This window comes from Melanostigma gelatinosum (genome assembly GCF_949748355.1).
Source record: "Melanostigma gelatinosum genome assembly, chromosome: 22".
Lineage (NCBI taxonomy): Eukaryota > Metazoa > Chordata > Actinopteri > Perciformes > Zoarcidae > Melanostigma > Melanostigma gelatinosum.
Window position 1 is genome coordinate 6,404,487 of NC_136655.1, and position 26,681 is coordinate 6,431,167.

General features: G+C 42.1%; 7 protein-coding genes across 7 annotated transcripts; all 7 read left to right on the plus strand.

Annotated features, from left to right (window-relative positions):
• Positions 1 to 525: 525 nt before the first annotated feature.
• LOC306795569 (zinc finger protein RFP-like) lies at positions 526 to 2,811 on the plus strand. The gene is made up of 2 exons (XM_079294117.1): positions 526 to 617; positions 762 to 2,811. Exon 2 carries the CDS (start codon positions 764 to 766, stop codon positions 2,384 to 2,386), a length of 1,623 nt encoding a protein of 540 aa, XP_079150243.1. The 5' UTR covers positions 526 to 617; positions 762 to 763; the 3' UTR covers positions 2,387 to 2,811.
• A 1,422-nt stretch (positions 2,812 to 4,233) lies between these two features.
• On the plus strand, positions 4,234 to 6,481 carry LOC306795892 (zinc finger protein RFP-like). The gene is made up of 2 exons (XM_079294587.1): positions 4,234 to 4,361; positions 4,506 to 6,481. Exon 2 carries the CDS (start codon positions 4,508 to 4,510, stop codon positions 6,128 to 6,130), a length of 1,623 nt encoding a protein of 540 aa, XP_079150713.1. The 5' UTR covers positions 4,234 to 4,361; positions 4,506 to 4,507; the 3' UTR covers positions 6,131 to 6,481.
• A 1,748-nt stretch (positions 6,482 to 8,229) lies between these two features.
• On the plus strand, positions 8,230 to 10,201 carry LOC306795650 (zinc finger protein RFP-like; the record flags this gene model as incomplete). Its single annotated transcript, XM_079294224.1, has 1 exon — positions 8,230 to 10,201. The coding sequence occupies one exon, from the start codon at positions 8,230 to 8,232 to the stop codon at positions 9,847 to 9,849; it is 1,620 nt and encodes a 539-aa protein (XP_079150350.1). The 3' UTR covers positions 9,850 to 10,201.
• Positions 10,202 to 11,729: 1,528 nt separating this feature from the next.
• Positions 11,730 to 13,948, plus strand: LOC306795724 (zinc finger protein RFP-like). Its single transcript, XM_079294321.1, has 2 exons — positions 11,730 to 11,823; positions 11,968 to 13,948. Exon 2 carries the CDS (start codon positions 11,970 to 11,972, stop codon positions 13,590 to 13,592), a length of 1,623 nt encoding a protein of 540 aa, XP_079150447.1. The 5' UTR covers positions 11,730 to 11,823; positions 11,968 to 11,969; the 3' UTR covers positions 13,593 to 13,948.
• Positions 13,949 to 15,492: 1,544 nt separating this feature from the next.
• Positions 15,493 to 17,682, plus strand: LOC306795907 (zinc finger protein RFP-like). Its single transcript, XM_079294606.1, has 2 exons — positions 15,493 to 15,566; positions 15,711 to 17,682. Exon 2 carries the CDS (start codon positions 15,713 to 15,715, stop codon positions 17,333 to 17,335), a length of 1,623 nt encoding a protein of 540 aa, XP_079150732.1. The 5' UTR covers positions 15,493 to 15,566; positions 15,711 to 15,712; the 3' UTR covers positions 17,336 to 17,682.
• A 1,786-nt stretch (positions 17,683 to 19,468) lies between these two features.
• LOC306795611 (zinc finger protein RFP-like) lies at positions 19,469 to 21,091 on the plus strand (the record flags this gene model as incomplete). Its single annotated transcript, XM_079294166.1, has 1 exon — positions 19,469 to 21,091. One exon carries the CDS (start codon positions 19,469 to 19,471, stop codon positions 21,089 to 21,091), a length of 1,623 nt encoding a protein of 540 aa, XP_079150292.1.
• Positions 21,092 to 22,983: 1,892 nt separating this feature from the next.
• On the plus strand, positions 22,984 to 24,841 carry LOC306796088 (zinc finger protein RFP-like; the record flags this gene model as incomplete). The annotated part of the gene is made up of 2 exons (XM_079294866.1): positions 22,984 to 23,075; positions 23,220 to 24,841. The coding sequence occupies exon 2, from the start codon at positions 23,222 to 23,224 to the stop codon at positions 24,839 to 24,841; it is 1,620 nt and encodes a 539-aa protein (XP_079150992.1). The 5' UTR covers positions 22,984 to 23,075; positions 23,220 to 23,221.
• Positions 24,842 to 26,681: the final 1,840 nt, after the last annotated feature.

Here is a 26,681-nt window from a genome sequence, read left to right on the forward strand (position 1 = left end):
AGATCAGCATGTTAACTTTAGCGCGTCACCACTTTATGTTGCTGATGCTACTTTTGTAATCTTAAAGGAGCAGTTCAACAATTTGGAAATATGCTAATTGGATGTGAAGATAACCCTTTCATGTCTGTAGGCTAGACAAGTAATCTTTGAATTATTGAAAAAGTAACACTTGACGGACAAACACACAATATCATATTCTGTACATATTGGAGCCTATATCATTTGAACACAATAGCTGCCCCGCCAGATGCAAAGGATTCTTTCCACCTCTGGAAATAAGATGAAATAAAATAGTTTTCTCTGGAGAAATTACAATTGTGTCAAGACTAGCCTATGATTCGAAGGATATGAACAAAATTAGCTATTTGTTCAAATTGAATTTGGGGGTGATGTGTGTCTTTAAATTTACAAAATAGGCCCCTCTTACTCATGTGGATGGAGTCGAAAGAGTTAATCTATTTTACCAGGAAGTGTGTAGTTCCAAAGCAGGGGAGGAGCTCTTACTGACGTCACCATAAGGAAACGAAACTGAGTGAGGAGTTGACGGACACGTTTTCAAAGTGTAGTTAACTTTGAGCTTTAAGCGCTGCTGCTTTTGAAAACTTCCTCTTTTACAGGTAAGAAATATAATACAGTTCAACTGTTTCCATTTCCTTTATGCGTTTCTCGTCACACATAAGACGCAGTTTTAACAGATTATTCAGCCCATTGACTTGAACTATATGAGTTGTAATTGCATTTGTGTACTACTTCTTGTCCAGATATGGCCACCGCCAGCAGTCTGCTGTCAGAGGACAAGTTCCTCTGTTCTATCTGCCTGGATGTGTTCACTAAGCCAGTCTCAACGCCATGTGGACACAACTTCTGCAGTGCATGTATCCACACGTACTGGGACGGCAGTGACACTTGCCAGTGTCCACTATGCAAAAGGGAATTTCCCCAGAGGCCTGAGCTCCAAGTCAACACTGTTATGTCCGAGTTAGCTGCTGAGTTTAAGACGTTGGTTCAAGTCAAAGCCTCAACTCCAGACCCACAACTTCCTGGAACAGCAGACGTTCTCTGTGATATCTGCTCTGAGATGAAGGAAAATGCAGTTAAATCTTGTCTGACGTGCCTGATGTCCTTCTGCAGAGCTCACCTCGAGCCACATCAGAGGGTTGCCCGTCTCAAGGGCCACACACTGTTGGACCCTGTGAAGAACTTTGACGACAGAGTGTGCAAGACCCACGACAAGACAACAGAACTGTACTGCAGGACTGACCGGGCCTTTGTTTGTGTGCTGTGTCTCAAAACCGATCACAAGAGCCACAACGTCGTCCCACTGGAGGAAGAATACGAAGCAGCGATGGCGAAAAGAGACGAGGCGATGGCAGATATCCAAAAGATGACGCAATCTCGGCACGAGAAGATAGCCGAGGTGGAAAGGTCAGTTGATGTCAGCCAGGCGGAAGCTGAGAAAGAGAAAGAAGCCAGCGTGCAGGTCTTCACCGACTTGATCCGCTCCATCCAGAGAAGCCAGGCCGAGCTGGTCGGGGTGATCGAGGAGAGGCACGGAGCGGCAAAGCAGAAGGCTGAAGATTTGATCAGAGAGCTGAGGGTGGAGGTCGCAGAGCTGGAGAGCAGAAGCGTACAGCTGGAGCAGCTGTCACAGTCTCAGGATCACCACTATGTTCTCCAGAGTTTCCCGACCCTGCGCTCTCCTTCATACGCCAACCGGGCCGAGATTGGCGTTCGCAGCGATCCGTCGTTGGAGGCAGCGAGAGGTGCTGTGACTCTGCTGAAACAGAGAGTTGATGAAATTATGGAGAAGCTTCCGGAGATCAAAATGAAAAGAATGAGAGAACATGCAGTGGACTTGACCTTTGATCCCGACACAGCGTATTGTTCACTTGTCATAAGTCCGGATGGAAAACAAGTGAGAGATGCAGACACAGAACAGAATCTTCCCTCCAATCCAAAGAGATTTGAAACTTTTACAGAGGTTTTGGCTAAGGAGGGGTTCACAGCAGGGAAGTTTTACTACGAGGTGCAAGTGAAAGGAAACACGAAGTGGGTTGTTGGAGTGGTGCGAGAGTCTGTGGATAGAAAGGGGAAAGAAGCTCTGTCAGTGCAAAATGCATACTGGACCATTGGGCTTGATGAAGGAATATATAATGCATATACCACACGTAAGGTTAATCTCACACTGAAAGAAAAGCTTCAGAATGTGGGCGTCTTTGTGGACTACAACAAAGGAGAGGTTTCTTTCTATGATGTGAATTCTAAATCACATATCTATTCTTTCACTGGCTCCCACTTTAGAGAGAAACTTTTTCCATACTTCAGTTTTCAAAACAACATGGATGGAGCCCCTCTCATCATAACCCCTGTACCTCAAACACACTGAGGTTGTTTCTTCTTTGAAGACCACAGAATAAACAACAGTGGTCTCTATTAACACGCTCAACAAATCTGCACTTTTCTTGCTTGTGTGTAAACTAATGATTCTGATGTTTCACAGTGATGTTGTCAGATCCTGTTGTATTACAATGGTTGAGGTTATCAGTGCTTGATTATAATGATATATTGTAAAGTTACTTTCATATTGTGTTGCTCATGTATATTTTGATCGGTTTTTCTTTTTCTAAATTTCACGTTTTTGTTTAGTCATTTGAATGAAGACATGCTGTGTATACAGCCACTACTCTGACAATGTTTATCATCGTAAGACTTCTAGAAAGGGACAGCACTGGGGGAAAAGGGTCCAATGTGTAACAACTTGCTCATCTTGCTGGTTTCTTGTAATTTACAGTTGTTTTTTGTGCGTTTGTAACATCTGACCAGAATAAAGGAGACATGGAGACTCATTTTGTCATGTCATTTCTACCTGTAAGATTCAGTCACAATAATAAACTCAAAGTTGAAAAGCGTTTAAACAACTCTTGACAACAGACATGACCACCACTGTTTGAGCAGTTTGCAGGTTCAGTGTTTTGCACAAAGACTGTAAGATTAGCATGTTAACTTTAGCTCGTCACCACTTTATGCTGCTGATGCTACTTTTGTAATCTTAAAGGAGCAGTTCAACAATTTGGAAATATGCCAATTAGATGTGAAGATAACACTTTCATGTCTGTGGGCTAGCAGCCAGTTGGCTGAGTTCGTTCATCTTAGTTTAATTATGACAAATTACAATTTTAACCGTTGAGTTTTTGTGCAGATTAAACAAACAAGAGATAACGTGTTAATTAGTGAACTTCAGATCTGCTGGATTCTGTTTCCTTTGTTGAGTTTACTGACTCAAAACACAGGCGTCCACTTCTGTCCGTCTTGTGGACCGTCATCCATCTGTCTTGGTCGGGAAGAAACATTTCTTCTTTGCTGTAAAGGAAGCTCTGGATGTACTGCAGGAACTTTGAGTCTCTGTGAAAAGAGTAAATAAATAATTAAGTTAGGAAGACAATCTCAGAATTAATACATTTGTGATTTTATATGTATAAACACGTGCAGAATACTGAATGTCGCTCATTCACACAACAGCAAACATTACTTTCTCTTCACATGATAAAGACACACACTCACATTTGTGTCCATGGTGAGCACCAGTAACTCAGGTGGTTGAGTCAGATGAAGTGAGATTAACAATGGCAGATTAGTTTAGACGATAACGTATTGTATAATAAATAGTTTTCACCAAAAGCTCATACTCTTCTTTATCGTCCAGCGAAAGGAGGCAGCTCAGGTAGTAGAGAATGAACAGTAATCATTCATAAAACACAAATAATCTTTGCGTTACAGAATAAGTTAAATTATATGTATAAATGGTGAGAAGCTCATACGCACCTTGTTCGTCTGAAGAAAGACAAAAATATTGAGTAAAACAAGTCATCTTTGAATTGTTGAATAAGTAAGACTTGACGGACAAACACACAATATCATATTCTGTACATATTGGAGCCTATATCATTAGAACACAATAGCTGCCCCGCCAGACGCAAAGGATTCTTTCCACCTCTGGAAATAAGATGAAATAAAATAGTTTTCTCTGGAGGAATTACATCTGTGCAAAATCTAACAGCAACGTGTCAAGACTCGCCTATGATTCGAAGGATATGAACAAAATTAGCTATTTGTTCAAATTGAATTTGGGGGTGATGTGTGTCTTTAAATTTACAAAATAGGCCCCTCTTACTCATGTGGATGGAGTCGAAAGAGTTAATTTTTCTTACCAGGAAGTGTGTAGTTCCAAAGCAGGGGAGGAGCTCTTACTGACGTCACCATAAGGAAACGTAACTGAGTGAGGAGTTGACGGACAAGTTTTCAAAGTGTAGTTAACTTTGAGCTTTAAGCGCTGCTGCTTTTGAAAACGTCCTCTTTTACAGGTAAGAAATATAATACAGTTCAAACGTTTCCATTTCCTTTATGCGTTTCTCGTCACACATAAGACGCAGTTTTAACAGATTATTCAGCCCATTGACCTGAACTATATGAGTTGTAATTGCATTTGTGTACTACTTCTTGTCCAGATATGGCCACCGCCAGCAGTCTGCTGTCAGAGGACAAGTTCCTCTGTTCTATCTGCCTGGATGTGTTCACTAAGCCAGTCTCAACGCCATGTGGACACAACTTCTGCAGTGCATGTATCCACACGTACTGGGACGGCAGTGACACTTGCCAGTGTCCACTATGCAAAAGGGAATTTCCCCAGAGGCCTGAGCTCCAAGTCAACACTGTTATGTCCGAGTTAGCTGCTGAGTTTAAGACGTTGGTTCAAGTCAAAGCCTCAACTCCAGACCCACAACTTCCTGGAACAGCAGACGTTCTCTGTGATATCTGCTCCGAGATGAAGGAAAATGCAGTTAAATCTTGTCTGACGTGCGTGACGTCCTTCTGCAGAGCTCACCTCGAGCCACATCAGAGGGTTGCCCGTCTCAAGGGCCACACACTGTTGGACCCTGTGAAGAACTTTGACGACAGAGTGTGCAAGACCCACGACAAGACAACAGAACTGTACTGCAGGACTGACCGGGCCTTTGTTTGTGTGCTGTGTCTCAAAACCGATCACAAGAGCCACAACGTCGTCCCACTGGAGGAAGAATACGAAGCAGCGATGGCGAAAAGAGACGAGGCGATGGCAGATATCCAAAAGATGACACAATCTCGGCACGAGAAGATAGCCGAGGTGGAAAGGTCAGTTGATGTCAGCCAGGCGGAAGCTGAGAAAGAGAAAGAAGCCAGCGTGCAGGTCTTCACCGACTTGATCCGCTCCATCCAGAGAAGCCAGGCCGAGCTGGTCGGGGTGATCGAGGAGAGGCACGGAGCGGCAAAGCAGAAGGCTGAAGATTTGATCAGAGAGCTGAGGGTGGAGGTCGCAGAGCTGGAGAGCAGAAGCGTACAGCTGGAGCAGCTGTCACAGTCTCAGGATCACCACTATGTTCTCCAGAGTTTCCCGACCCTGCGCTCTCCTTCATACGCCAACCGGGCCGACATTGGCGTTCGCGGCGATCCGTCGTTGGAGGCAGCGAGAGGCGCTGTGACTCTGCTGAAACAGAGAGTTGATGAAATTATGGAGAAGCTTCCGGAGATCAAAATGAAAAGAATGAGAGAACATGCAGTGGACTTGACCTTTGATCCCGACACAGCACATTGTTCACTTGTCATAAGTCCGGATGGAAAACAAGTGAGAGATGCAGACACAAAACAGAATCTTCCCTCCAATCCAAAGAGATTTGAAATGTGTACAGAGGTTTTGGCTAAGGAGGGGTTCACAGCAGGGAAGTTTTACTACGAGGTGCAAGTGAAAGGAAACATTAAGTGGGTTGTTGGAGTGGTCGGAGAGTCTGTGGATAGAAATGGGAAAAAAGCTCTGTCAGTGCAAAATGGTGCTTGGCTCATTGGGCTTGATGAAGGAATATATGTTGCATCTGCATCACCTAATGTTAATCTCACACTGAAAGAAAAGCTTCAGAATGTGGGCGTCTTTGTAGACTACAACAAAGGAGAGGTTTCTTTCTATGATGTGAATTCTAAATCACATATCCATTCTTTCACTGGCTCCCACTTTAGAGAGAAACTTTTTCCATACTTTTATAGTTTTCAAAACATGGATGGAGCCCCTCTCATCATAACCCCTGTACCTCAAACACACTGAGGTTGTTTCTTCTTTGAAGACCACAGAATAAACAACAGTGGTCTCTATTAACACGCTCAACAAATCTGCACTTTTCTTGCTTGTGTGTAAACTAATGGTTCTGATGTTTCACAGTGATGTTGTCAGATCCTGTTGTATTACAATGGTTGAGGTTATCAGTGCTTGATTATAATGATATATTGTAAAGTTACTTTCATATTGTGTTGCTCATGTATATTTTGATCGGTTTTCTTTTTCTAAATTTCACGTTTTTGTTTAGTCATTTGAATGAAGAAATGCTGTGTATACAGCCACTACTCTGACAATGTTTATCATAGTAAGACTTCTAGAAAGGGACAGCACTGGGGGAAAAGGTCCAATGTGTAACAACTTGCTCATCTTGCTGGTTTCTTGTAATTTACAGTTGTTTTTTGTGCGTTTGTAACATCTGACCAGAATAAAGGAGACATGGAGACTCATTTTGTCATGTCATTTCTACCTGTAAGATTCAGTCACAATAATAAACTCAAAGTTGAAAAGCGTTTAAACAACTCTTGACAACAGACATGACCACCACTGTTTGAGCAGTTTGCAGGTTCAGTGTTTTGCACAAAGACTGTAAGATTAGCATGTTAACTTTAGCTCGTCACCACTTTATGTTGCTGATGCTACTTTTGTAATCTTAAAGGAGCAGTTCAACAATTTGGAAATATGCTAATTAGATGTGAAGATAACACTTTCATGTCTGTGGGCTAGCAGCCAGTTGGCTGAGTTCGTTCATCTTAGTTTAATTATGACAAATTACAATTTTAACCGTTGAGTTTTTGTGCAGATTAAACAAACAAGAGATAACGTGTTAATTTGTGAACTTCAGATCTGCTGGATTCTGTTTCCTTTGTTGAGTTTACTGACTCAAAACACAGGCGTCCACTTCTGTCCGTCTTGTGGACCGTCATCCATCTGTCTTGGTCGGGAAGAAACATTTCTTCTTTGCTGTAAAGGAAGCTCTGGATGTACTGCAGGAACTTTGAGTCTCTGTGAAAAGAGTAAATAAATAATTAAGTTAGGAAGACAATCTCAGAATTAATACATTTGTGATTTTAGATGTATAAACACGTGCAGAATACTGAATGTCGCTCATTCACACAACAGCAAACATTACTTTCTCTTCACATGATAAAGACACACACTCACATTTGTGTCCATGGTGAGCACCAGTAACTCAGGTGGTTGAGTCAGATGAAGTGAGATTAACAATGGCAGATTAGTTTAGACGATAACGTATTGTATAATAAATAGTTTTCACCAAAAGCTCATACTCTTCTTTATCGTCCAGCGAAAGGAGGCAGCTCAGGTAGTAGAAAATGAACAGTAATCATTCATAAAACACAAATAATCTTTGCGTTACAGAATAAGTTAAATTATATGTATAAATGGTGAGAAGCTCATACGCACCTTGTTCGTCTGAAGAAAGACAAAAATATTTAGTAAAACAAGTCATCTTTGAATTGTTGAATAAGTAAGACTTGACGGACAAACACACAATATCATATTCTGTACATATTGGAGCCTATATCATTAGAACACAATAGCTGCCCCGCCAGACGCAAAGGATTCTTTCCACCTCTGGAAATAAGATGAAATAAAATAGTTTTCTCTGGAGAAATTACAATTGTGTCAAGACTAGCCTATGATTCGAAGGATATGAACAAAATTAGCTATTTGTTAACATTGAATTTGGGGGTGATGTGTGTCTTTAAATTTATAAAATAGGCCCCTCTTACTCATGTGGATGGAGTCGAAAGAGTTAATCTATTTTACCAGGAAGTGTGTAGTTCCAAAGCAGGGGAGGAGCTCTTACTGACGTCACCATAAGGAAACGAAACTGAGTGAGGAGTTGACGGACAAGTTTTCAAAGTGTAGTTAACTTTGAGTTTTAAGCGCTGCTGCTTTTGAAAACTTCCTCTTTTACAGGTAAGAAATATAATACAGTTCAACTGTTTTCATTTCATTTATGAGTTTCTCGTCACACATAAGACGCAGTTTTAACAGATTATTCAGCCCATTGACCTGAACTATATGAGTTGTAATTGCATTTGTGTACTACTTCTTGTCCAGATATGACCACCGCCAGCAGTCTGCTGTCAGAGGACAAGTTCCTCTGTTCTATCTGCCTGGATGTGTTCACTAAGCCAGTCTCAACGCCATGTGGACACAACTTCTGCAGTGCATGTATCCACACGTACTGGGACGGCAGTGACACTTGCCAGTGTCCACTATGCAAAAGGGAATTTCCCCAGAGGCCTGAGCTCCAAGTCAACACTGTTATGTCCGAGTTAGCTGCTGAGTTTAAGACGTTGGTTCAAGTCAAAGCCTCAACTCCAGACCCACAACTTCCTGGAACAGCAGATGTTCTCTGTGATATCTGCTCCGAGATGAAGGAAAATGCAGTTAAATCTTGTCTGACGTGCCTGATGTCCTTCTGCAAAGCTCACCTCGAGCCACATCAGAGGGTTGCCCGTCTCAAGGGCCACACACTGTTGGACCCTGTGAAGAACTTTGACGACAGAGTGTGCAAGACCCACGACAAGACAACAGAACTGTACTGCAGGACTGACCGGGCCTTTGTTTGTGTGTTGTGTCTCAAAACCGATCACAAGAGCCACAACGTCGTCCCACTGGAGGAAGAATACGAAGCAGCGATGGCGAAAAGAGACAAGGCGATGGCAAATATCCAAAAGATGACGCAATCTCGGTACGAGAAGATAGCCGAGGTGGAAAGGTCAGTTGATGTCAGCCAGGCGGAAGCGGAGAAAGAGAAAGAAGCCAGCGTGCAGGTCTTCACCGACTTGATCCGCTCCATCCAGAGAAGCCAGGCCGAGCTGGTCGGGGTGATCGAGGAGAGGCACGGAGCGGCAAAGCAGAAGGCTGAAGATTTGATCAGAGAGCTGAGGGTGGAGGTCGCAGAGCTGGAGAGCAGAAGCGTACAGCTGGAGCAGCTGTCACAGTCTCAGGATCACCACTATGTTCTCCAGAGTTTCCCGACCCTGCGCTCTCCTTCATACGCCAACCGGGCCGACATTGGCGTTCGCAGCGATCCGTCGTTGGAGGCAGCGAGAGGCGCTGTGACTCTGCTGAAACAGAGAGTTGATGAAATTATGGAGAAGCTTCCGGAGATCAAAATGAAAAGAATGAGAGAACATGCAGTGGACTTGACCTTTGATCCCGACACAGCGTATTGTTCACTTGTCATAAGTCCGGATGGAAAACAAGTGAGAGATGCAGACACAGAACAGAATCTTCCCTCCAATCCAAAGAGATTTGAAACGTGTCCAGAGGTTTTGGCTAAGGAGGGGTTCACAGCAGGGAAGTTTTACTACGAGGTGCAAGTGAAAGGAAACACGAAGTGGCTTGTTGGAGTGGTCGGAGAGTCTGTGGATAGAAAGGGGAACGAAGATCTGTCAGTGCAAAATGGTGCTTGGCTCATTGGGCTTGGTGAAGGAATATATATTGCATCTGCATCACCTAATGTTAAACTCACACTGAAAGAAAAGCTTCAGAATGTGGGCGTCTTTGTGGACTACAACAAAGGAGAGGTTTCTTTCTATGATGTGAATTCTAAATCACATATCCATTCTTTCACTGGCTCCCACTTTAGAGAGAAACTTTTTCCATACTTCAGTTTTGAAAACAAAGCTGGAGCCCCTCTCATCATAACCCCTGTACCTCAAACACACTGAGGTTGTTTCTTCTTTGAAGACCACAGAATAAACAACAGTGGTCTCTATTAACACGCTCAACAAATCTGCACTTTTCTTGCTTGTGTGTAAACTAATGATTCTAATGTTTCACAGTGATATTGTCAGATCCTGTTGTATTACAATGGTTGAGGTTATCAGTGCTTGATTATAATGATATATTGTAAAGTTACTTTCATATTGTGTTGCTCATGTATATTTTGATCGATTTTCTTTTTCTAAATTTCACGTTTTTGTTTAGTCATTTGAATGAAGAAATGCTGTGTATACAGCCACTACTCTGACAATGTTTATCATCGTAAGACTTCTAGAAAGGGACAGCACTGGGGGAAAAGGGTCCAATGTGTAACAACTTGCTCATCTTGCTGGTTTCTTGTAATTTACAGTTGTTTTTTGTGCGTTTGTAACATCTGACCAGAATAAAGGAGACATGGAGACTCATTTTGTCATGTCATTTCTACCTGTAAGATTCAGTCACAATAATAAACTCAAAGTTGAAAAGCGTTTAAACAACTCTTGACAACAGACATGACCACCACTGTTTGAGCAGTTTGCAGGTTCAGTGTTTTGCACAAAGACTGTAAGATTAGCATGTTAACTTTAGCTCGTCACCACTTTATGCTGCTGATGCTACTTTTGTAATCTTAAAGGAGCAGTTCAACAATTTGGAAATATGCCAATTAGATGTGAAGATAACACTTTCATGTCTGTGGGCTAGCAGCCAGTTGGCTGAGTTCGTTCATCTTAGTTTAATTATGACAAATTACAATTTTAACCGTTGAGTTTTTGTGCAGATTAAACAAACAAGAGATAACGTGTTAATTAGTGAACTTCAGATCTGCTGGATTCTGTTTCCTTTGTTGAGTTTACTGACTCAAAACACAGGCGTCCACTTCTGTCCGTCTTGTGGACCGTCATCCATCTGTCTTGGTCGGGAAGAAACATTTCTTCTTTGCTGTAAAGGAAGCTCTGGATGTACTGCAGGAACTTTGAGTCTCTGTGAAAAGAGTAAATAAATAATTAAGTTAGGAAGACAATCTCAGAATTAATACATTTGTGATTTTATATGTATAAACACGTGCAGAATACTGAATGTCGCTCATTCACACAACAGCAAACATTACTTTCTCTTCACATGATAAAGACACACACTCACATTTGTGTCCATGGTGAGCACCAGTAACTCAGGTGGTTGAGTCAGATGAAGTGAGATTAACAATGGCAGATTAGTTTAGACGATAACGTATTGTATAATAAATAGTTTTCACCAAAAGCTCATACTCTTCTTTATCGTCCAGCGAAAGGAGGCAGCTCAGGTAGTAGAGAATGAACAGTAATCATTCATAAAACACAAATAATCTTTGCGTTACAGAATAAGTTAAATTATATGTATAAATGGTGAGAAGCTCATACGCACCTTGTTCGTCTGAAGAAAGACAAAAATATTGAGTAAAACAAGTCATCTTTGAATTGTTGAATAAGTAAGACTTGACGGACAAACACACAATATCATATTCTGTACATATTGGAGCCTATATCATTAGAACACAATAGCTGCCCCGCCAGACGCAAAGGATTCTTTCCACCTCTGGAAATAAGATGAAATAAAATAGTTTTCTCTGGAGGAATTACATCTGTGCAAAATCTAACAGCAACGTGTCAAGACTCGCCTATGATTCGAAGGATATGAACAAAATTAGCTATTTGTTCAAATTGAATTTGGGGGTGATGTGTGTCTTTAAATTTACAAAATAGGCCCCTCTTACTCATGTGGATGGAGTCGAAAGAGTTAATTTTTCTTACCAGGAAGTGTGTAGTTCCAAAGCAGGGGAGGAGCTCTTACTGACGTCACCATAAGGAAACGAAACTGAGTGAGGAGTTGACGGACAAGTTTTCAAAGTGTAGTTAACTTTGAGCTTTAAGCGCTGCTGCTTTTGAAAACGTCCTCTTTTACAGGTAAGAAATATAATACAGTTCAAACGTTTCCATTTCCTTTATGCGTTTCTCGTCACACATAAGACGCAGTTTTAACAGATTATTCAGCCCATTGACCTGAACTATATGAGTTGTAATTGCATTTGTGTACTACTTCTTGTCCAGATATGGCCACCGCCAGCAGTCTGCTGTCAGAGGACAAGTTCCTCTGTTCTATCTGCCTGGATGTGTTCACTAAGCCAGTCTCAACGCCATGTGGACACAACTTCTGCAGTGCATGTATCCACACGTACTGGGACGGCAGTGACACTTGCCAGTGTCCACTATGCAAAAGGGAATTTCCCCAGAGGCCTGAGCTCCAAGTCAACACTGTTATGTCCGAGTTAGCTGCTGAGTTTAAGACGTTGGTTCAAGTCAAAGCCTCAACTCCAGACCCACAACTTCCTGGAACAGCAGACGTTCTCTGTGATATCTGCTCCGAGATGAAGGAAAATGCAGTTAAATCTTGTCTGACGTGCGTGACGTCCTTCTGCAGAGCTCACCTCGAGCCACATCAGAGGGTTGCCCGTCTCAAGGGCCACACACTGTTGGACCCTGTGAAGAACTTTGACGACAGAGTGTGCAAGACCCACGACAAGACAACAGAACTGTACTGCAGGACTGACCGGGCCTTTGTTTGTGTGCTGTGTCTCAAAACCGATCACAAGAGCCACAACGTCGTCCCACTGGAGGAAGAATACGAAGCAGCGATGGCGAAAAGAGACGAGGCGATGGCAGATATCCAAAAGATGACACAATCTCGGCACGAGAAGATAGCCGAGGTGGAAAGGTCAGTTGATGTCAGCCAGGCGGAAGCGGAGAAAGAGAAAGAAGCCAGCGTGCAGGTCTTCACCGACTTGATCCGCTCCATCCAGAGAAGCCAGGCCGAGCTGGTCGGGGTGATCGAGGAGAGGCACGGAGCGGCGAAGCAGAAGGCTGAAGATTTGATCAGAGAGCTGAGGGTGGAGGTCGCAGAGCTGGAGAGCAGAAGCGTACAGCTGGAGCAGCTGTCACAGTCTCAGGATCACCACTATGTTCTCCAGAGTTTCCCGACCCTGCGCTCTCCTTCATACGCCAACCGGGCCGACATTGGCGTTCGCGGCGATCCGTCGTTGGAGGCAGCGAGAGGCGCTGTGACTCTGCTGAAACAGAGAGTTGATGAAATTATGGAGAAGCTTCCGGAGATCAAAATGAAAAGAATGAGAGAACATGCAGTGGACTTGACCTTTGATCCCGACACAGCACATTGTTCACTTGTCATAAGTCCGGATGGAAAACAAGTGAGAGATGCAGACACAAAACAGAATCTTCCCTCCAATCCAAAGAGATTTGAAATGTGTACAGAGGTTTTGGCTAAGGAGGGGTTCACAGCAGGGAAGTTTTACTACGAGGTGCAAGTGAAAGGAAACATTAAGTGGGTTGTTGGAGTGGTCGGAGAGTCTGTGGATAGAAATGGGAAAAAAGCTCTGTCAGTGCAAAATGGTGCTTGGCTCATTGGGCTTGATGAAGGAATATATGTTGCATCTGCATCACCTAATGTTAATCTCACACTGAAAGAAAAGCTTCAGAATGTGGGCGTCTTTGTAGACTACAACAAAGGAGAGGTTTCTTTCTATGATGTGAATTCTAAATCACATATCCATTCTTTCACTGGCTCCCACTTTAGAGAGAAACTTTTTCCATACTTTTATAGTTTTCAAAACATGGATGGAGCCCCTCTCATCATAACCCCTGTACCTCAAACACACTGAGGTTGTTTCTTCTTTGAAGACCACAGAATAAACAACAGTGGTCTCTATTAACACGCTCAACAAATCTGCACTTTTCTTGCTTGTGTGTAAACTAATGGTTCTGATGTTTCACAGTGATGTTGTCAGATCCTGTTGTATTACAATGGTTGAGGTTATCAGTGCTTGATTATAATGATATATTGTAAAGTTACTTTCATATTGTGTTGCTCATGTATATTTTGATCGGTTTTCTTTTTCTAAATTTCACGTTTTTGTTTAGTCATTTGAATGAAGAAATGCTGTGTATACAGCCACTACTCTGACAATGTTTATCATAGTAAGACTTCTAGAAAGGGACAGCACTGGGGGAAAAGGTCCAATGTCTAACAACTTGCTCATCTTGCTGGTTTCTTGTAATTTACAGTTGTTTTTTGTGCGTTTGTAACATCTGACCAGAATAAAGGAGACATGGAGACTCATTTTGTCATGTCATTTCTACCTGTAAGATTCAGTCACAATAATAAACTCAAAGTTGTAAAGCGTTTAAACAACTCTTGACAACAGACATGACCACCACTGTTTGAGCAGTTTGCAGGTTCAGTGTTTTGCACAAAGACTGTAAGATTAGCATGTTAACTTTAGCTCGTCACCACTTTATGCTGCTGATGCTACTTTTGTAATTTTAAAGGAGCAGTTCAACAATTTGGAAATATGCCAATTAGATGTGAAGATAACACTTTCATGTCTGTGGGCTAGCAGCCAGTTGGCTGAGTTCGTTCGTCTTAGTTTAATTATGACAAATTACAATTTTAACCGTTGAGTTTTTGTGCAGATTAAACAAACAAGAGATAACGTGTTAATTAGTGAACTTCAGATCTGCTGGATTCTGTTTCCTTTGTTGAGTTTACTGACTCAAAACACAGGCGTCCACTTCTGTCCGTCTTGAGGACCGTCATCCATCTGTCTTGGTCGGGAAGAAACATTTCTTCTTTGCTGTAAAGGAAGCTCTGGATGTACTGCAGGAACTTTGAGTCTCTGTGAAAAGAGTAAATAAATAATTAAGTTAGGAAGACAATCTCAGAATTAATACATTTGTGATTTTATATGTATAAACACGTGCAGAATACTGAATGTCGCTCATTCACACAACAGCAAACATTACTTTCACTTCACATGATAAAGACACACACTCACATTTGTGTCCATGGTGAGCACCAGTAACTCAGGTGGTTGAGTCAGATGAAGTGAGATTAACAATGTCAGATTAGTTTAGACGATAACGTATTGTATAATAAATAGTTTTCACCAAAAGCTCATACTCTTCTTTATCGTCCAGCGAAAGGAGGCAGCTCAGGTAGTAGAAAATGAACAGTAATCATTCATAAAACACAAATAATCTTTGCGTTACAGAATAAGTTAAATTATATGTACAAATGGTGAGAAGTTCATACGCACCTTGTTCGTCTGAAGAAAGACAAAAAATATTTAGTAAAACAAGTCATCTTTGAATTATTGAATCAGTAACACTTGACGGACAAACACACAATATCATATTCTGTACATATTGGAGCCTATATCATTAGAACACAATAGCTGCCCCGCCAGACGCAAAGGATTCTTTCCACCTCTGGAAATAAGATGAAATAAAATAGTTTTCTCTGGAGGAATTACATCTGTGCAAAATCTAACAGCAACGTGTCAAGACTAGCCTATAATTCGAAGGATATGAACAAAATTAGCTATTTGTTAAAATTGAATTTGGGGGTGATGTGTGTCTTTAAATTTATAAAACAGGCCCCTCTTACTCATGTGGATGGAGTCGAAAGAGTTAATCTATTTTACCAGGAAGTGTGTAGTTCCAAAGCAGGGGAGGAGCTCTTACTGACGTCACCATAAGGAAACGAAACTGAGTGAGGAGTTGACGGACAAGTTTTCAAAGTGTAGTTAACTTTGAGCTTTAAGCGCTGCTGCTTTTGAAAACTTCCTCTTTTACAGGTAAGAAATATAATACAGTTCAACTGTTTCCATTTCCTTTATGCGTTTCTCGTCACACATAAGACGCAGTTTTAACAGATTATTCAGCCCATTGACTTGAACTATATGAGTTGTAATTGCATTTGTGTACTACTTCTTGTCCAGATATGGCCACCGCCAGCAGTCTGCTGTCAGAGGACAAGTTCCTCTGTTCTATCTGCCTGGATGTGTTCACTAAGCCAGTCACAACGCCATGTGGACACAACTTCTGCAGTGCATGTATCCACACGTACTGGGACGGCAGTGACACTTGCCAGTGTCCACTATGCAAAAGGGAATTTCCCCAGAGACCTGAGCTCCAAGTCAACACGTTTGTGTCCGAGTTAGCTGCTGAGTTTAAGACGTTGGTTCAAGTCAAAGCCTCAACTCCAGACCCACAACTTCCTGGAACAGCAGACGTTCTCTGTGATATCTGCTCTGAGATGAAGGAAAATGCAGTTAAATCTTGTCTGACGTGCCTGATGTCCTTCTGCAGAGCTCACCTCGAGCCACATCAGAGGGTTGCCCGTCTCAAGGGCCACACACTGTTGGACCCTGTGAAGAACTTTGACGACAGAGTGTGCAAGACCCACGACAAGACAACAGAACTGTACTGCAGGACTGACCGGGCCTTTGTTTGTGTGTTGTGTCTCAAAACCGATCACAAGAGCCACAACGTCGTCCCACTGGAGGAAGAATACGAAGCAGCGATGGCAAAAAGAGACGAGGCGATGGCAAATATCCAAAAGATGACACAATCTCGGTACGAGAAGATAGCCGAGGTGGAAAGGTCAGTTGATGTCAGCCAGGCGGAAGCGGAGAAAGAGAAAGAAGCCAGCGTGCAGGTCTTCACCGACTTGATCCGCTCCATCCAGAGAAGCCAGGCCGAGCTGGTCGGGGTGATCGAGGAGAGGCACGGAGCGGCAAAGCAGAAGGCTGAAGATTTGATCAGAGAGCTGAGGGTGGAGGTCGCAGAGCTGGAGAGCAGAAGCGTACAGCTGGAGCAGCTGTCACAGTCTCAGGATCACCACTATGTTCTCCAGAGTTTCCCGACCCTGCGCTCTCCTTCATACGCCAACCGGGCCGACATTGGTGTTCGCAGCGATCCGTCGTTGGAGGCAGCGAGAGGCGCTGTGACTCTGCTGAAACAGAGAGTTGATGAAATTATGGAGAAGCTTCCGGAGATCAAAATGAAAAGAATGAGAGAACATGCAGTGGACTTGACCTTTGATCCCGACACAGCACATTGTTCACTTGTCATAAGTCCGGATGGAAAACAAGTGAGAAATGCAGACACAAAACAGAATCTTCCCTCCAATCCAAAGAGATTTGAAACGTGTACAGAGGTTTTGGCTAAGGAGGGGTTCACAGCAGGGAAGTTTTACTACGAGGTGCAAGTGAAAGGAAACACGAAGTGGCTTGTTGGAGTGGTCGGAGAGTCTGTGGCTAGAAAGGTGAACGAAGCTCTGTCAGTGCAAAATGCATACTGGACCATTGGGCTTCGTGAAGGAATATATAATGCATATACCACACGTAAGGTTAATCTCACACTGAAAGAAAAGCTTCAGAATGTGGGCGTCTTTGTGGACTACAACAAAGGAGAGGTTTCTTTCTATAATGTGAATTCTAAATCACATATCTATTCTTTCACTGGCTCCCACTTTAGAGAGAAACTTTTTCCATACTTCAATTTTGAAAACAACAAAGATGGAGCCCCTCTCATCATAACCCCTGTACCTCAAACACACTGAGGTTGTTTCTTCTTTGAAGACCACAGAATAAACAACAGTGGTCTCTATTAACACGCTCAACAAATCTGCACTTTTCTTGTTTGTGTGTAAACTAATGATTCTAATGTTTCACAGTGATATTGTCAGATCCTGTTGTATTACAATGGTTGAGGTTATCAGTGCTTGATTATAATGATATATTGTAAAGTTACTTTCATATTGTGTTGCTCATGTATATTTTGATCGGTTTTCTTTTTCTAAATTTCACGTTTTTGTTTAGTCATTTGAATGAAGACAAGCTGTGTATACAGCCACTACTCTGACAATGTTTATCATAGTAAGACTTCTAGAAAGGGACAGCACTGGGGGAAAAGGTCCAATGTGTAACAACTTGCTCATCTTGCTGGTTTCTTGTAATTTACAGTTGTTTTTTGTGCGTTTGTAACATCTGACCAGAATAAAGGAGACATGGAGACTCATTTTGTCATGTCATTTCTACCTGTAAGATTCAGTCACAATAATAAACTCAAAGTTGTAAAGCGTTTAAACAACTCTTGACAACAGACATGACCACCACTGTTTGAGCAGTTTGCAGGTTCAGTGTTTTGCACAAAGACTGTAAGATTAGCATGTTAACTTTAGCTCGTCACCACTTTATGCTGCTGATGCTACTTTTGTAATTTTAAAGGAGCAGTTCAACAATTTGGAAATATGCTAATTAGATGTGAAGATAACACTTTAATGTCTGTGGGCTAGCAGCCAGTTGGCTGAGTTCGTTCATCTTAGTTTAATTATGACAAATTACAATTTTAACCGTTGAGTTTTTGTGCAGATTAAACAAACAAGAGATAACGTGTTAATTAGTGAACTTCAGATCTGCTGGATTCTGTTTCCTTTGTTGAGTTTACTGACTCAAAACACAGGCGTCCACTTCTGTCCGTCTTGAGGACCGTCATCCATCTGTCTTGGTCGGGAAGAAACATTTCTTCTTTGCTGTAAAGGAAGCTCTGGATGTACTGCAGGAACTTTGAGTCTCTGTGAAAAGAGTAAATAAATAATTAAGTTAGGAAGACAATCTCAGAATTAATACATTTGTGATTTTATATGTATAAACACGTGCAGAATACTGAATGTCGCTCATTCACACAACAGCAAACATTACTTTCTCTTCACATGATAAAGACACACACTCACATTTGTGTCCATGGTGAGCACCAGTAACTCAGGTGGTTGAGTCAGATGAAGTGAGATTAACAATGGCAGATTAGTTTAGACGATAACGTATTGTATAATAAATAGTTTTCACCAAAAGCTCATACTCTTCTTTATCGTCCAGCGAAAGGAGGCAGCTCAGGTAGTAGAGGTAGTAGAAAATGAACAGTAATCATTCATAAAACACAAATAATCTTTGCGTTACAGAATAAGTTAAATTATATGTACAAATGGTGAGAAGCTCATACGCACCTTGTTCGTCTGAAGAAAGACAAAAAATATTTAGTAAAACAAGTCATCTTTGAATTATTGAATCAGTAACACTTGACGGACAAACATACAATATCATATTCTGTACATATTGGAGCCTATATCATTAGAACACAATAGCTGCCCCGCCAGACGCAAAGGATTCTTTCCACCTCTGGAAATAAGATGAAATAAAACAGTTTTCTCTGGAGGAATTACATCTGTGCAAAATCTAACAGCAACGTGTCAAGACCAGCCTATAATTCGAAGGATATGAACAAAATTAGCTATTTGTTAAAATTGAATTTGGGGGTGATGTGTGTCTTTAAATTTATAAAACAGGCCCCTCTTACTCATGTGGATGGAGTCGAAAGAGTTAATCTATTTTACCAGGAAGTGTGTAGTTCCAAAGCAGGGGAGGAGCTCTTACTGACGTCACCATAAGGAAACGAAACTGAGTGAGGAGTTGACGGACAAGTTTTCAAAGTGTAGTTAACTTTGAGTTTTAAGCGCTGCTGCTTTTGAAAACTTCCTCTTTTACAGGTAAGAAATATAATATCGTTCAACTGTTTCCATTTCCTTTATGCGTTTCTCGTCACACATAAGACATATACAGTTTTAACAGATTATTCAGCCCATTGACCTGAACTATATGAGTTGTAATTGCATTTGTGTACTACTTCTTGTCCAGATATGGCCACCGCCAGCAGTCTGCTGTCAGAGGACAAGTTCCTCTGTTCTATCTGCCTGGATGTGTTCACTAAGCCAGTCTCAACGGCATGTGGACACAACTTCTGCAGTGCATGTATCCACACGTACTGGGACGGCAGTGACACTTGCCAGTGTCCACTATGCAAAAGGGAATTTCCCCAGAGGCCTGAGCTCCAAGTCAACACTGTTATGTCCGAGTTAGCTGCTGAGTTTAAGACGTTGGTTCAAGTCAAAGCCTCAACTCCAGACCCACAACTTCCTGGAACAGCAGACGTTCTCTGTGATATCTGCTCCGAGATGAAGGAAAATGCAGTTAAATCTTGTCTGACGTGCCTGATGTCCTTCTGCAGAGCTCACCTCGAGCCACATCAGAGGGTTGCCCGTCTCAAGGGCCACACACTGTTGGACCCTGTGAAGAACTTTGACGACAGAGTGTGCAAGACCCACGACAAGACAACAGAACTGTACTGCAGGACTGACCGGGCCTTTGTTTGTGTGCTGTGTCTCAAAACCGATCACAAGAGCCACAACGTCGTCCCACTTGAGGAAGAATACGAAGCAGCGATGGCGAAAAGAGACAAGGCGACGGCACGTATCCAAAAGATGACACAATCTCGGTACGAGAAGATAGCCGAGGTGGAAAGGTCAGTTGATGTCAGCCAGGCGGAAGCGGAGAAAGAGAAAGAAGCCAGCGTGCAGGTCTTCACCGACTTGATCCGCTCCATCCAGAGAAGCCAGGCCGAGCTGGTCGGGGTGATCGAGGAGAGGCACGGAGCGGCAAAGCAGAAGGCTGAAGATTTGATCAGAGAGCTGAGGGTGGAGGTCGCAGAGCTGGAGAGCAGAAGCGTACAGCTGGAGCAGCTGTCACAGTCTCAGGATCACCACTATGTTCTCCAGAGTTTCCCGACCCTGCGCTCTCCTTCATACGCCAACCGGGCCGACATTGGCGTTCGCAGCGATCCGTCGTTGGAGGCAGCGAGAGGCGCTGTGACTCTGCTGAAACAGAGAGTTGATGAAATTATGGAGAAGCTTCCGGAGATCAAAATGAAAAGAATGAGAGAACATGCAGTGGACTTGACCTTTGATCCCGACACAGCACATTGTTCACTTGTCATAAGTCCGGATGGAAAACAAGTGAGAGATGCAGACACAGAACAGAATCTTCCCTCCAATCCAAAGAGATTTGAAACGTGTACAGAGGTTTTGGCTAAGGAGGGGTTCACAGCAGGGAAGTTTTACTACGAGGTGCAAGTGAAAGGAAACACGAAGTGGCTTGTTGGAGTGGTCGGAGAGTCTGTGGATAGAAAGGTGAACGAAGATCTGTCAGTGCAAAATGCATACTGGACCATTGGGCTTGATGAAGGAATATATAATGCATATCCATCACATTGTGTTCATCTCACACTGAAAGAAAAGCTTCAGAATGTGGGCGTCTTTGTGGACTACAACAAAGGAGAGGTTTCTTTCTATGATGTGAATTCTAAATCACATATCTATTCTTTCACTGGCTCCCACTTTAGAGAGAAACTTTTTCCATACTTCAGTCTTCAAAACAACAAAGATGGAGCTCCTCTCATCATAACCCCTGTACCTCAAACACACTGAGGTTGTTTCTTCTTTGAAGACCACAGAATAAACAACAGTGGTCTCTATTAACACGCTCAACAAATCTGCAGTTTTCTTGTTTGTGTGTAAACTAATGATTCTGATGTTTCACAGTGATGTTGTCAGATCCTGTTGTATTACAATGGTTGAGGTTATCAGTGCTTGATTATAATGATATATTGTAAAGTTACTTTATTATTTTGTTGCTCTCATGTATATTTTGATCGGTTTTCTTTTTCTAAATTTCACGTTTTTGTTTAGTCATTTGAATGAAGACATGCTGTGTATACAGCCACTACTCTGACAATGTTTATCATAGTAAGACTTCTAGAAAGGGACAGCACTGGGGGAAAAGGTCTAATGTGTAACAACTTGCTCATCTTGCTGGTTTCTTGTAATTTACAGTTGTTTTTTGTGCGTTTGTAACATCTGACCAGAATAAAGGAGACATGTAGACTCATTTTGTCATGTCATTTCTACCTGTAAGATTCAGTCACAATAATAAACTCAAAGTTGAAAAGCGTTTAAACAACTCTTGACAACAGACATGACCAACACTGTTTGAGCAGTTTGCAGGTTCAGTGTTTTGCACAAAGACTGTAAGATTAGCATGTTAACTTTAGCTCGTCACCACTTTATGTTGCTGATGCTACTTTTGTAATTTTAAAGGAGCAGTTCAACAATTTGGAAATATGCCAATTAGATGTGAAGATAACACTTTCATGTCTGTGGGCTAGCAGCCAGTTGGCTGAGTTCGTTCATTTTAGTTTAATTATGACAAATTACAATTTTAACCGTTGAGTTTTTGTGCAGATTAAACAAACAAGAGATAACGTGTTAATTAGTGAACTTCAGATCTGCTGGATTCTGTTTCCTTTGTTGAGTTTACTGACTCAAAACACAGGCGTCCACTTCTGTCCGTCTTGTGGACCGTCATCCATCTGTCTTGGTCGGGAAGAAACATTTCTTCTTTGCTGTAAAGGAAGCTCTGGATGTACTGCAGGAACTTTGAGTCTCTGTGAAAAGAGTAAATAAATAATTAAGTTAGGAAGACAATCTCAGAATTAATACATTTGTGATTTTATATGTATAAACACGTGCAGAATACTGAATGTCGCTCATTCACACAACAGCAAACATTACTTTCTCTTCACATGATAAAGACACACACTCACATTTGTGTCCATGGTGAGCACCAGTAACTCAGGTGGTTGAGTCAGATGAAGTGAGATTAACAATGTCAGATTAGTTTAGACGATAACGTATTGTATAATAAATAGTTTTCACCAAAAGCTCATACTCTTCTTTATCGTCCAGCGAAAGGAGGCAGCTCAGGTAGTAGAGGTAGTAGAAAATGAACAGTAATCATTCATAAAACACAAATAATCTTTGCGTTACAGAATAAGTTAAATTATATGTATAAATGGTGAGAAGCTCATACGCACCTTGTTCGTCTGAAGAAAGACAAAAATATTTAGTAAAACAAGTCATCTTTGAATTGTTGAATAAGTAAGACTTGACGGACAAACACACAATATCATATTCTGTACATATTGGAGCCTATATCATTAGAACACAATAGCTGCCCCGCCAGACGCAAAGGATTCTTTCCACCTCTGGAAATAAGATGAAATAAAATAGTTTTCTCTGGAGGAATTACATCTGTGCAAAATCTAATAGCAACGTGTCAAGACTCGCCTATGATTCGAAGGATATGAACAAAATTAGCTATTTGTTAAAATTGAATTTGGAGGTGATGTGTGTCTTTAAATTTACAAAATAGGCCCCTCTTACTCATGTGGATGGAGTCGAAAGAGTTAATCTATTTTACCAGGAAGTGTGTAGTTCCAAAGCAGGGGAGGAGCTCTTACTGACGTCACCATAAGGAAACGAAACTGAGTGAGGAGTTGACGGACACGTTTTCAAAGTGTAGTTAACTTTGAGCTTTAAGCGCTGCTGCTTTTGAAAACTTCCTCTTTTACAGGTAAGAAATATAATACAGTTCAACTGTTTCCATTTCCTTTATGCGTTTCTCGTCACACATAAGACGCAGTTTTAACAGATTATTCAGCCCATTGACCTGAACTATATGAGTTGTAATTGCATTTGTGTACTACTTCTTGTCCAGATATGGCCACCGCCAGCAGTCTGCTGTCAGAGGACAAGTTCCTCTGTTCTATCTGCCTGGATGTGTTCACTAAGCCAGTCACAACGCCATGTGGACACAACTTCTGCAGTGCATGTATCCACACGTACTGGGACGGCAGTGACACTTGCCAGTGTCCACTATGCAAAAGGGAATTTCCCCAGAGGCCTGAGCTCCAAGTCAACACTGTTATGTCCGAGTTAGCTGCTGAGTTTAAGACGTTGGTTCAAGTCAAAGCCTCAACTCCAGACCCACAACTTCCTGGAACAGCAGACGTTCTCTGTGATATCTGCTCCGAGATGAAGGAAAATGCAGTTAAATCTTGTCTGACGTGTGTGACGTCCTTCTGCAGAGCTCACCTCGAGCCACATCAGAGGGTTGCCCGTCTCAAGGGCCACACACTGTTGGACCCTGTGAAGAACTTTGACGACCGAATGTGCAAGATCCACGACAAGACAACAGAACTGTACTGCAGGACTGACCGGGCCTTTGTTTGTGTGCTGTGTCTCAAAACCGATCACAAGAGCCACAACGTCGTCCCACTTGAGGAAGAATACGAAGCAGCGATGGCGAAAAGAGACGAGGCGATGGCAAATATCCTAAAGATGACACAATCTCGGTACGAGAAGATAGCCGAGGTGGAAAGGTCAGTTGATGTCAGCCAGGCGGAAGCGGAGAAAGAGAAAGAAGCCAGCGTGCAGGTCTTCACCGACTTGATCCGCTCCATCCAGAGAAGCCAGGCCGAGCTGGTCGGGGTGATCGAGGAGAGGCACGGAGCGGCAAAGCAGAAGGCTGAAGATTTGATCAGAGAGCTGAGGGTGGAGGTCGCAGAGCTGGAGAGCAGAAGCGTACAGCTGGAGCAGCTGTCGCAGTCTCAGGATCACCACTATGTTCTCCAGAGTTTCCCGACCCTGCGCTCTCCTTCATACGCCAACCGGGCCGACATTGGCGTTCGCAGCGATCCGTTGTTGGAGGCAGCGAGAGGCGCTGTGACTCTGCTGAAACAGAGAGTTGATGAAATTATGGAGAAGCTTCCGGAGATCAAAATGAAAAGAATGAGAGAACATGCAGTGGACTTGACCTTTGATCCCGACACAGCACATTGTTCACTTGTCATAAGTCCGGATGGAAAACAAGTGAGAAATGCAGACACAAAACAGAATCTTCCCTCCAATCCAAAGAGATTTGAAACGTGTCCAGATGTTTTGGCTAAGGAGGGGTTCACAGCAGGGAAGTTTTACTACGAGGTGCAAGTGAAAGGAAACACTGAGTGGCTTGTTGGAGTGGTCGGAGAGTCTGTGGATAGAAAGGGGAACGAAGATCTGTCAGTGCAAAATGGTGCTTGGCTCATTGGGCTTCATGAAGGAATATATAATGCATATCCATCACGTAAGGTTATACTCACACTGAAAGAAAAGCTCCAGAATGTGGGCGTCTTTGTGGACTACAACAAAGGAGAGGTTTCTTTCTATGATGTGAATTCTAAATCACATATCTATTCTTTCACTGGCTCCCACTTTAGAGAGAAACTTTTTCCATACTTCAGTCTTCAAAACATGGCTGGAGCCCCTCTCATCATAACCCCTGTACCTCAAACACACTGAGGTTGTTTCTTCTTTGAAGACCACAGAATAAACAACATTGGTCTCTATTAACACGCTCAACAAATCTGCACTTGTCTTGCTTGTGTGTAAACTAATGGTTCTGATGTTTCACAGTGATGTTGTCAGATCCTGTTGTATTACAATGGTTGAGGTTATCAGTGCTTGATTATAATGATATATTGTAAAGTTACTTTCATATTGTGTTGCTCATGTATATTTTGATCGATTTTCTTTTTCTAAATTTCACGTTTTTGTTTAGTCATTTGAATGAAGACATGCTGTGTATACAGCCACTACTCTGACAATGTTTATCATAGTAAGACTTCTAGAAAGGGACAGCACTGGGGGAAAAGGGTCCAATGTGTAACAACTTGCTCATCTTGCTGGTTTCTTGTAATTTACAGTTGTTTTTTGTGCGTTTGTAACATCTGACCAGAATAAAGGAGACATGGAGACTCATTTTGTCATGTCATTTCTACCTGTAAGATTCAGTCACAATAATAAACTCAAAGTTGAAAAGCGTTTAAACAACTCTTGACAGACTTGACCTATTTAACGCTATAACTCTTTGAGTAGTTTGTAGGTTCAGTGTTTTGCACAAAGACAGTTCGACGTTGAGGGGTTTGAGCTAAAACTACATCTCACCTCTAACCCCACCCGCTAGAAACCCGTCTCAGTGAGCCCCGCCTCCTTGCAGCTCCCAACATTTTAGGTGGGCGATGCTACTCGCAGAATAGAAGATCTGCTTTGTGAGATTTGTAAGTCAGTCAATAGTAGTCTGCCCACAGCTTTCACTCCTGCCCCCACACTGGTGTGTGTGGATGCACACGTTGTCCTCGAGTGTGATGCGTGGGCCGATGTTCTTAAGTACTACTGATGGAGCTCATCCATAACTGTGACTAAAACCTGGTGTGTTTCATTGTGTTTCATTGATGGGACATAAGCCCAATATCTTGTGATCATTTTCAGAGATATTTATATTGAATCTTTCGTGACAGCATGAAATGAGTGAGGGCGTCAGTAGACCAATGAAAGAGATGCAGACAGCAACCGTATGCTAGAGAATGGGAATCAAACGTCCAAAAGTACGAGATATTTACACATTTTCTGGGTGGAAGGCAGTATTTATTGTGGATAATTGTTTTCATTTTGTATGAATTTTAAAATGACAGTTATACAATTGCATATTTTGTTAGAATGTATTCCTTTTACACTCATTTAAGAGAAGGAAATATCAGCGAGACATACTTTTTCTCTTTCGGTGACGTCTCTCCCTGACTGACAGATGCAGGTCAGCTCTGTCGTCAGGTGCAACATGGAAGTATAATGATTTTAGGTTTGGCCCTACATCAGGTTGACACCAAATATGAGTGAGCGCTCTAGTTTCTTGAAAGAAAAGAGAAGCAATTACATATGAAAACTTTTATAAAGAGTTTATATAGTCGCCAGGTGAGCTGAATCTCTCTGATGACCCGACTCCACCCACTACACTCCAGGAGGGAGAGGTTTGGAGACAGTCTTGCGCATTCCTGATAATAAATGTACATAAATGTATCCTTTTCCATTCGTTTATGATTCATGATAATTCATGTACCCATATCATCAAATATCACCAATTGTTTTGTGTCTTGTCCTCTTTGTTTTATTCATTTATTTTATAATTGCTAATATATTGTCCTAATGTCTCCATCAAGTAGCTTTCTGTAACATGACAATGAAAGACACACTTGTAGAACTCCTTTTAGGGAACAATAGAACTACATGAATGATAAAAAAAGAATACGTTTTTGAAGCGTCGATTCTGATTGGCTGAACTGAATTCTGAGTTTTCCTTAAAACT

Excerpts from the sequence above, each read along its gene's own strand:
- LOC306795569 (XM_079294117.1), top strand. The coding sequence starts at position 764 with ATGGCCACCGCCAGCAGTCTGCTGTCAGAGGACAAGTTCCTCTGTTCT.
- LOC306795724 (XM_079294321.1), top strand. The coding sequence starts at position 11,970 with ATGGCCACCGCCAGCAGTCTGCTGTCAGAGGACAAGTTCCTCTGTTCT.
- LOC306795907 (XM_079294606.1), top strand. The coding sequence starts at position 15,713 with ATGGCCACCGCCAGCAGTCTGCTGTCAGAGGACAAGTTCCTCTGTTCT.
- LOC306795892 (XM_079294587.1), top strand. The coding sequence starts at position 4,508 with ATGGCCACCGCCAGCAGTCTGCTGTCAGAGGACAAGTTCCTCTGTTCT.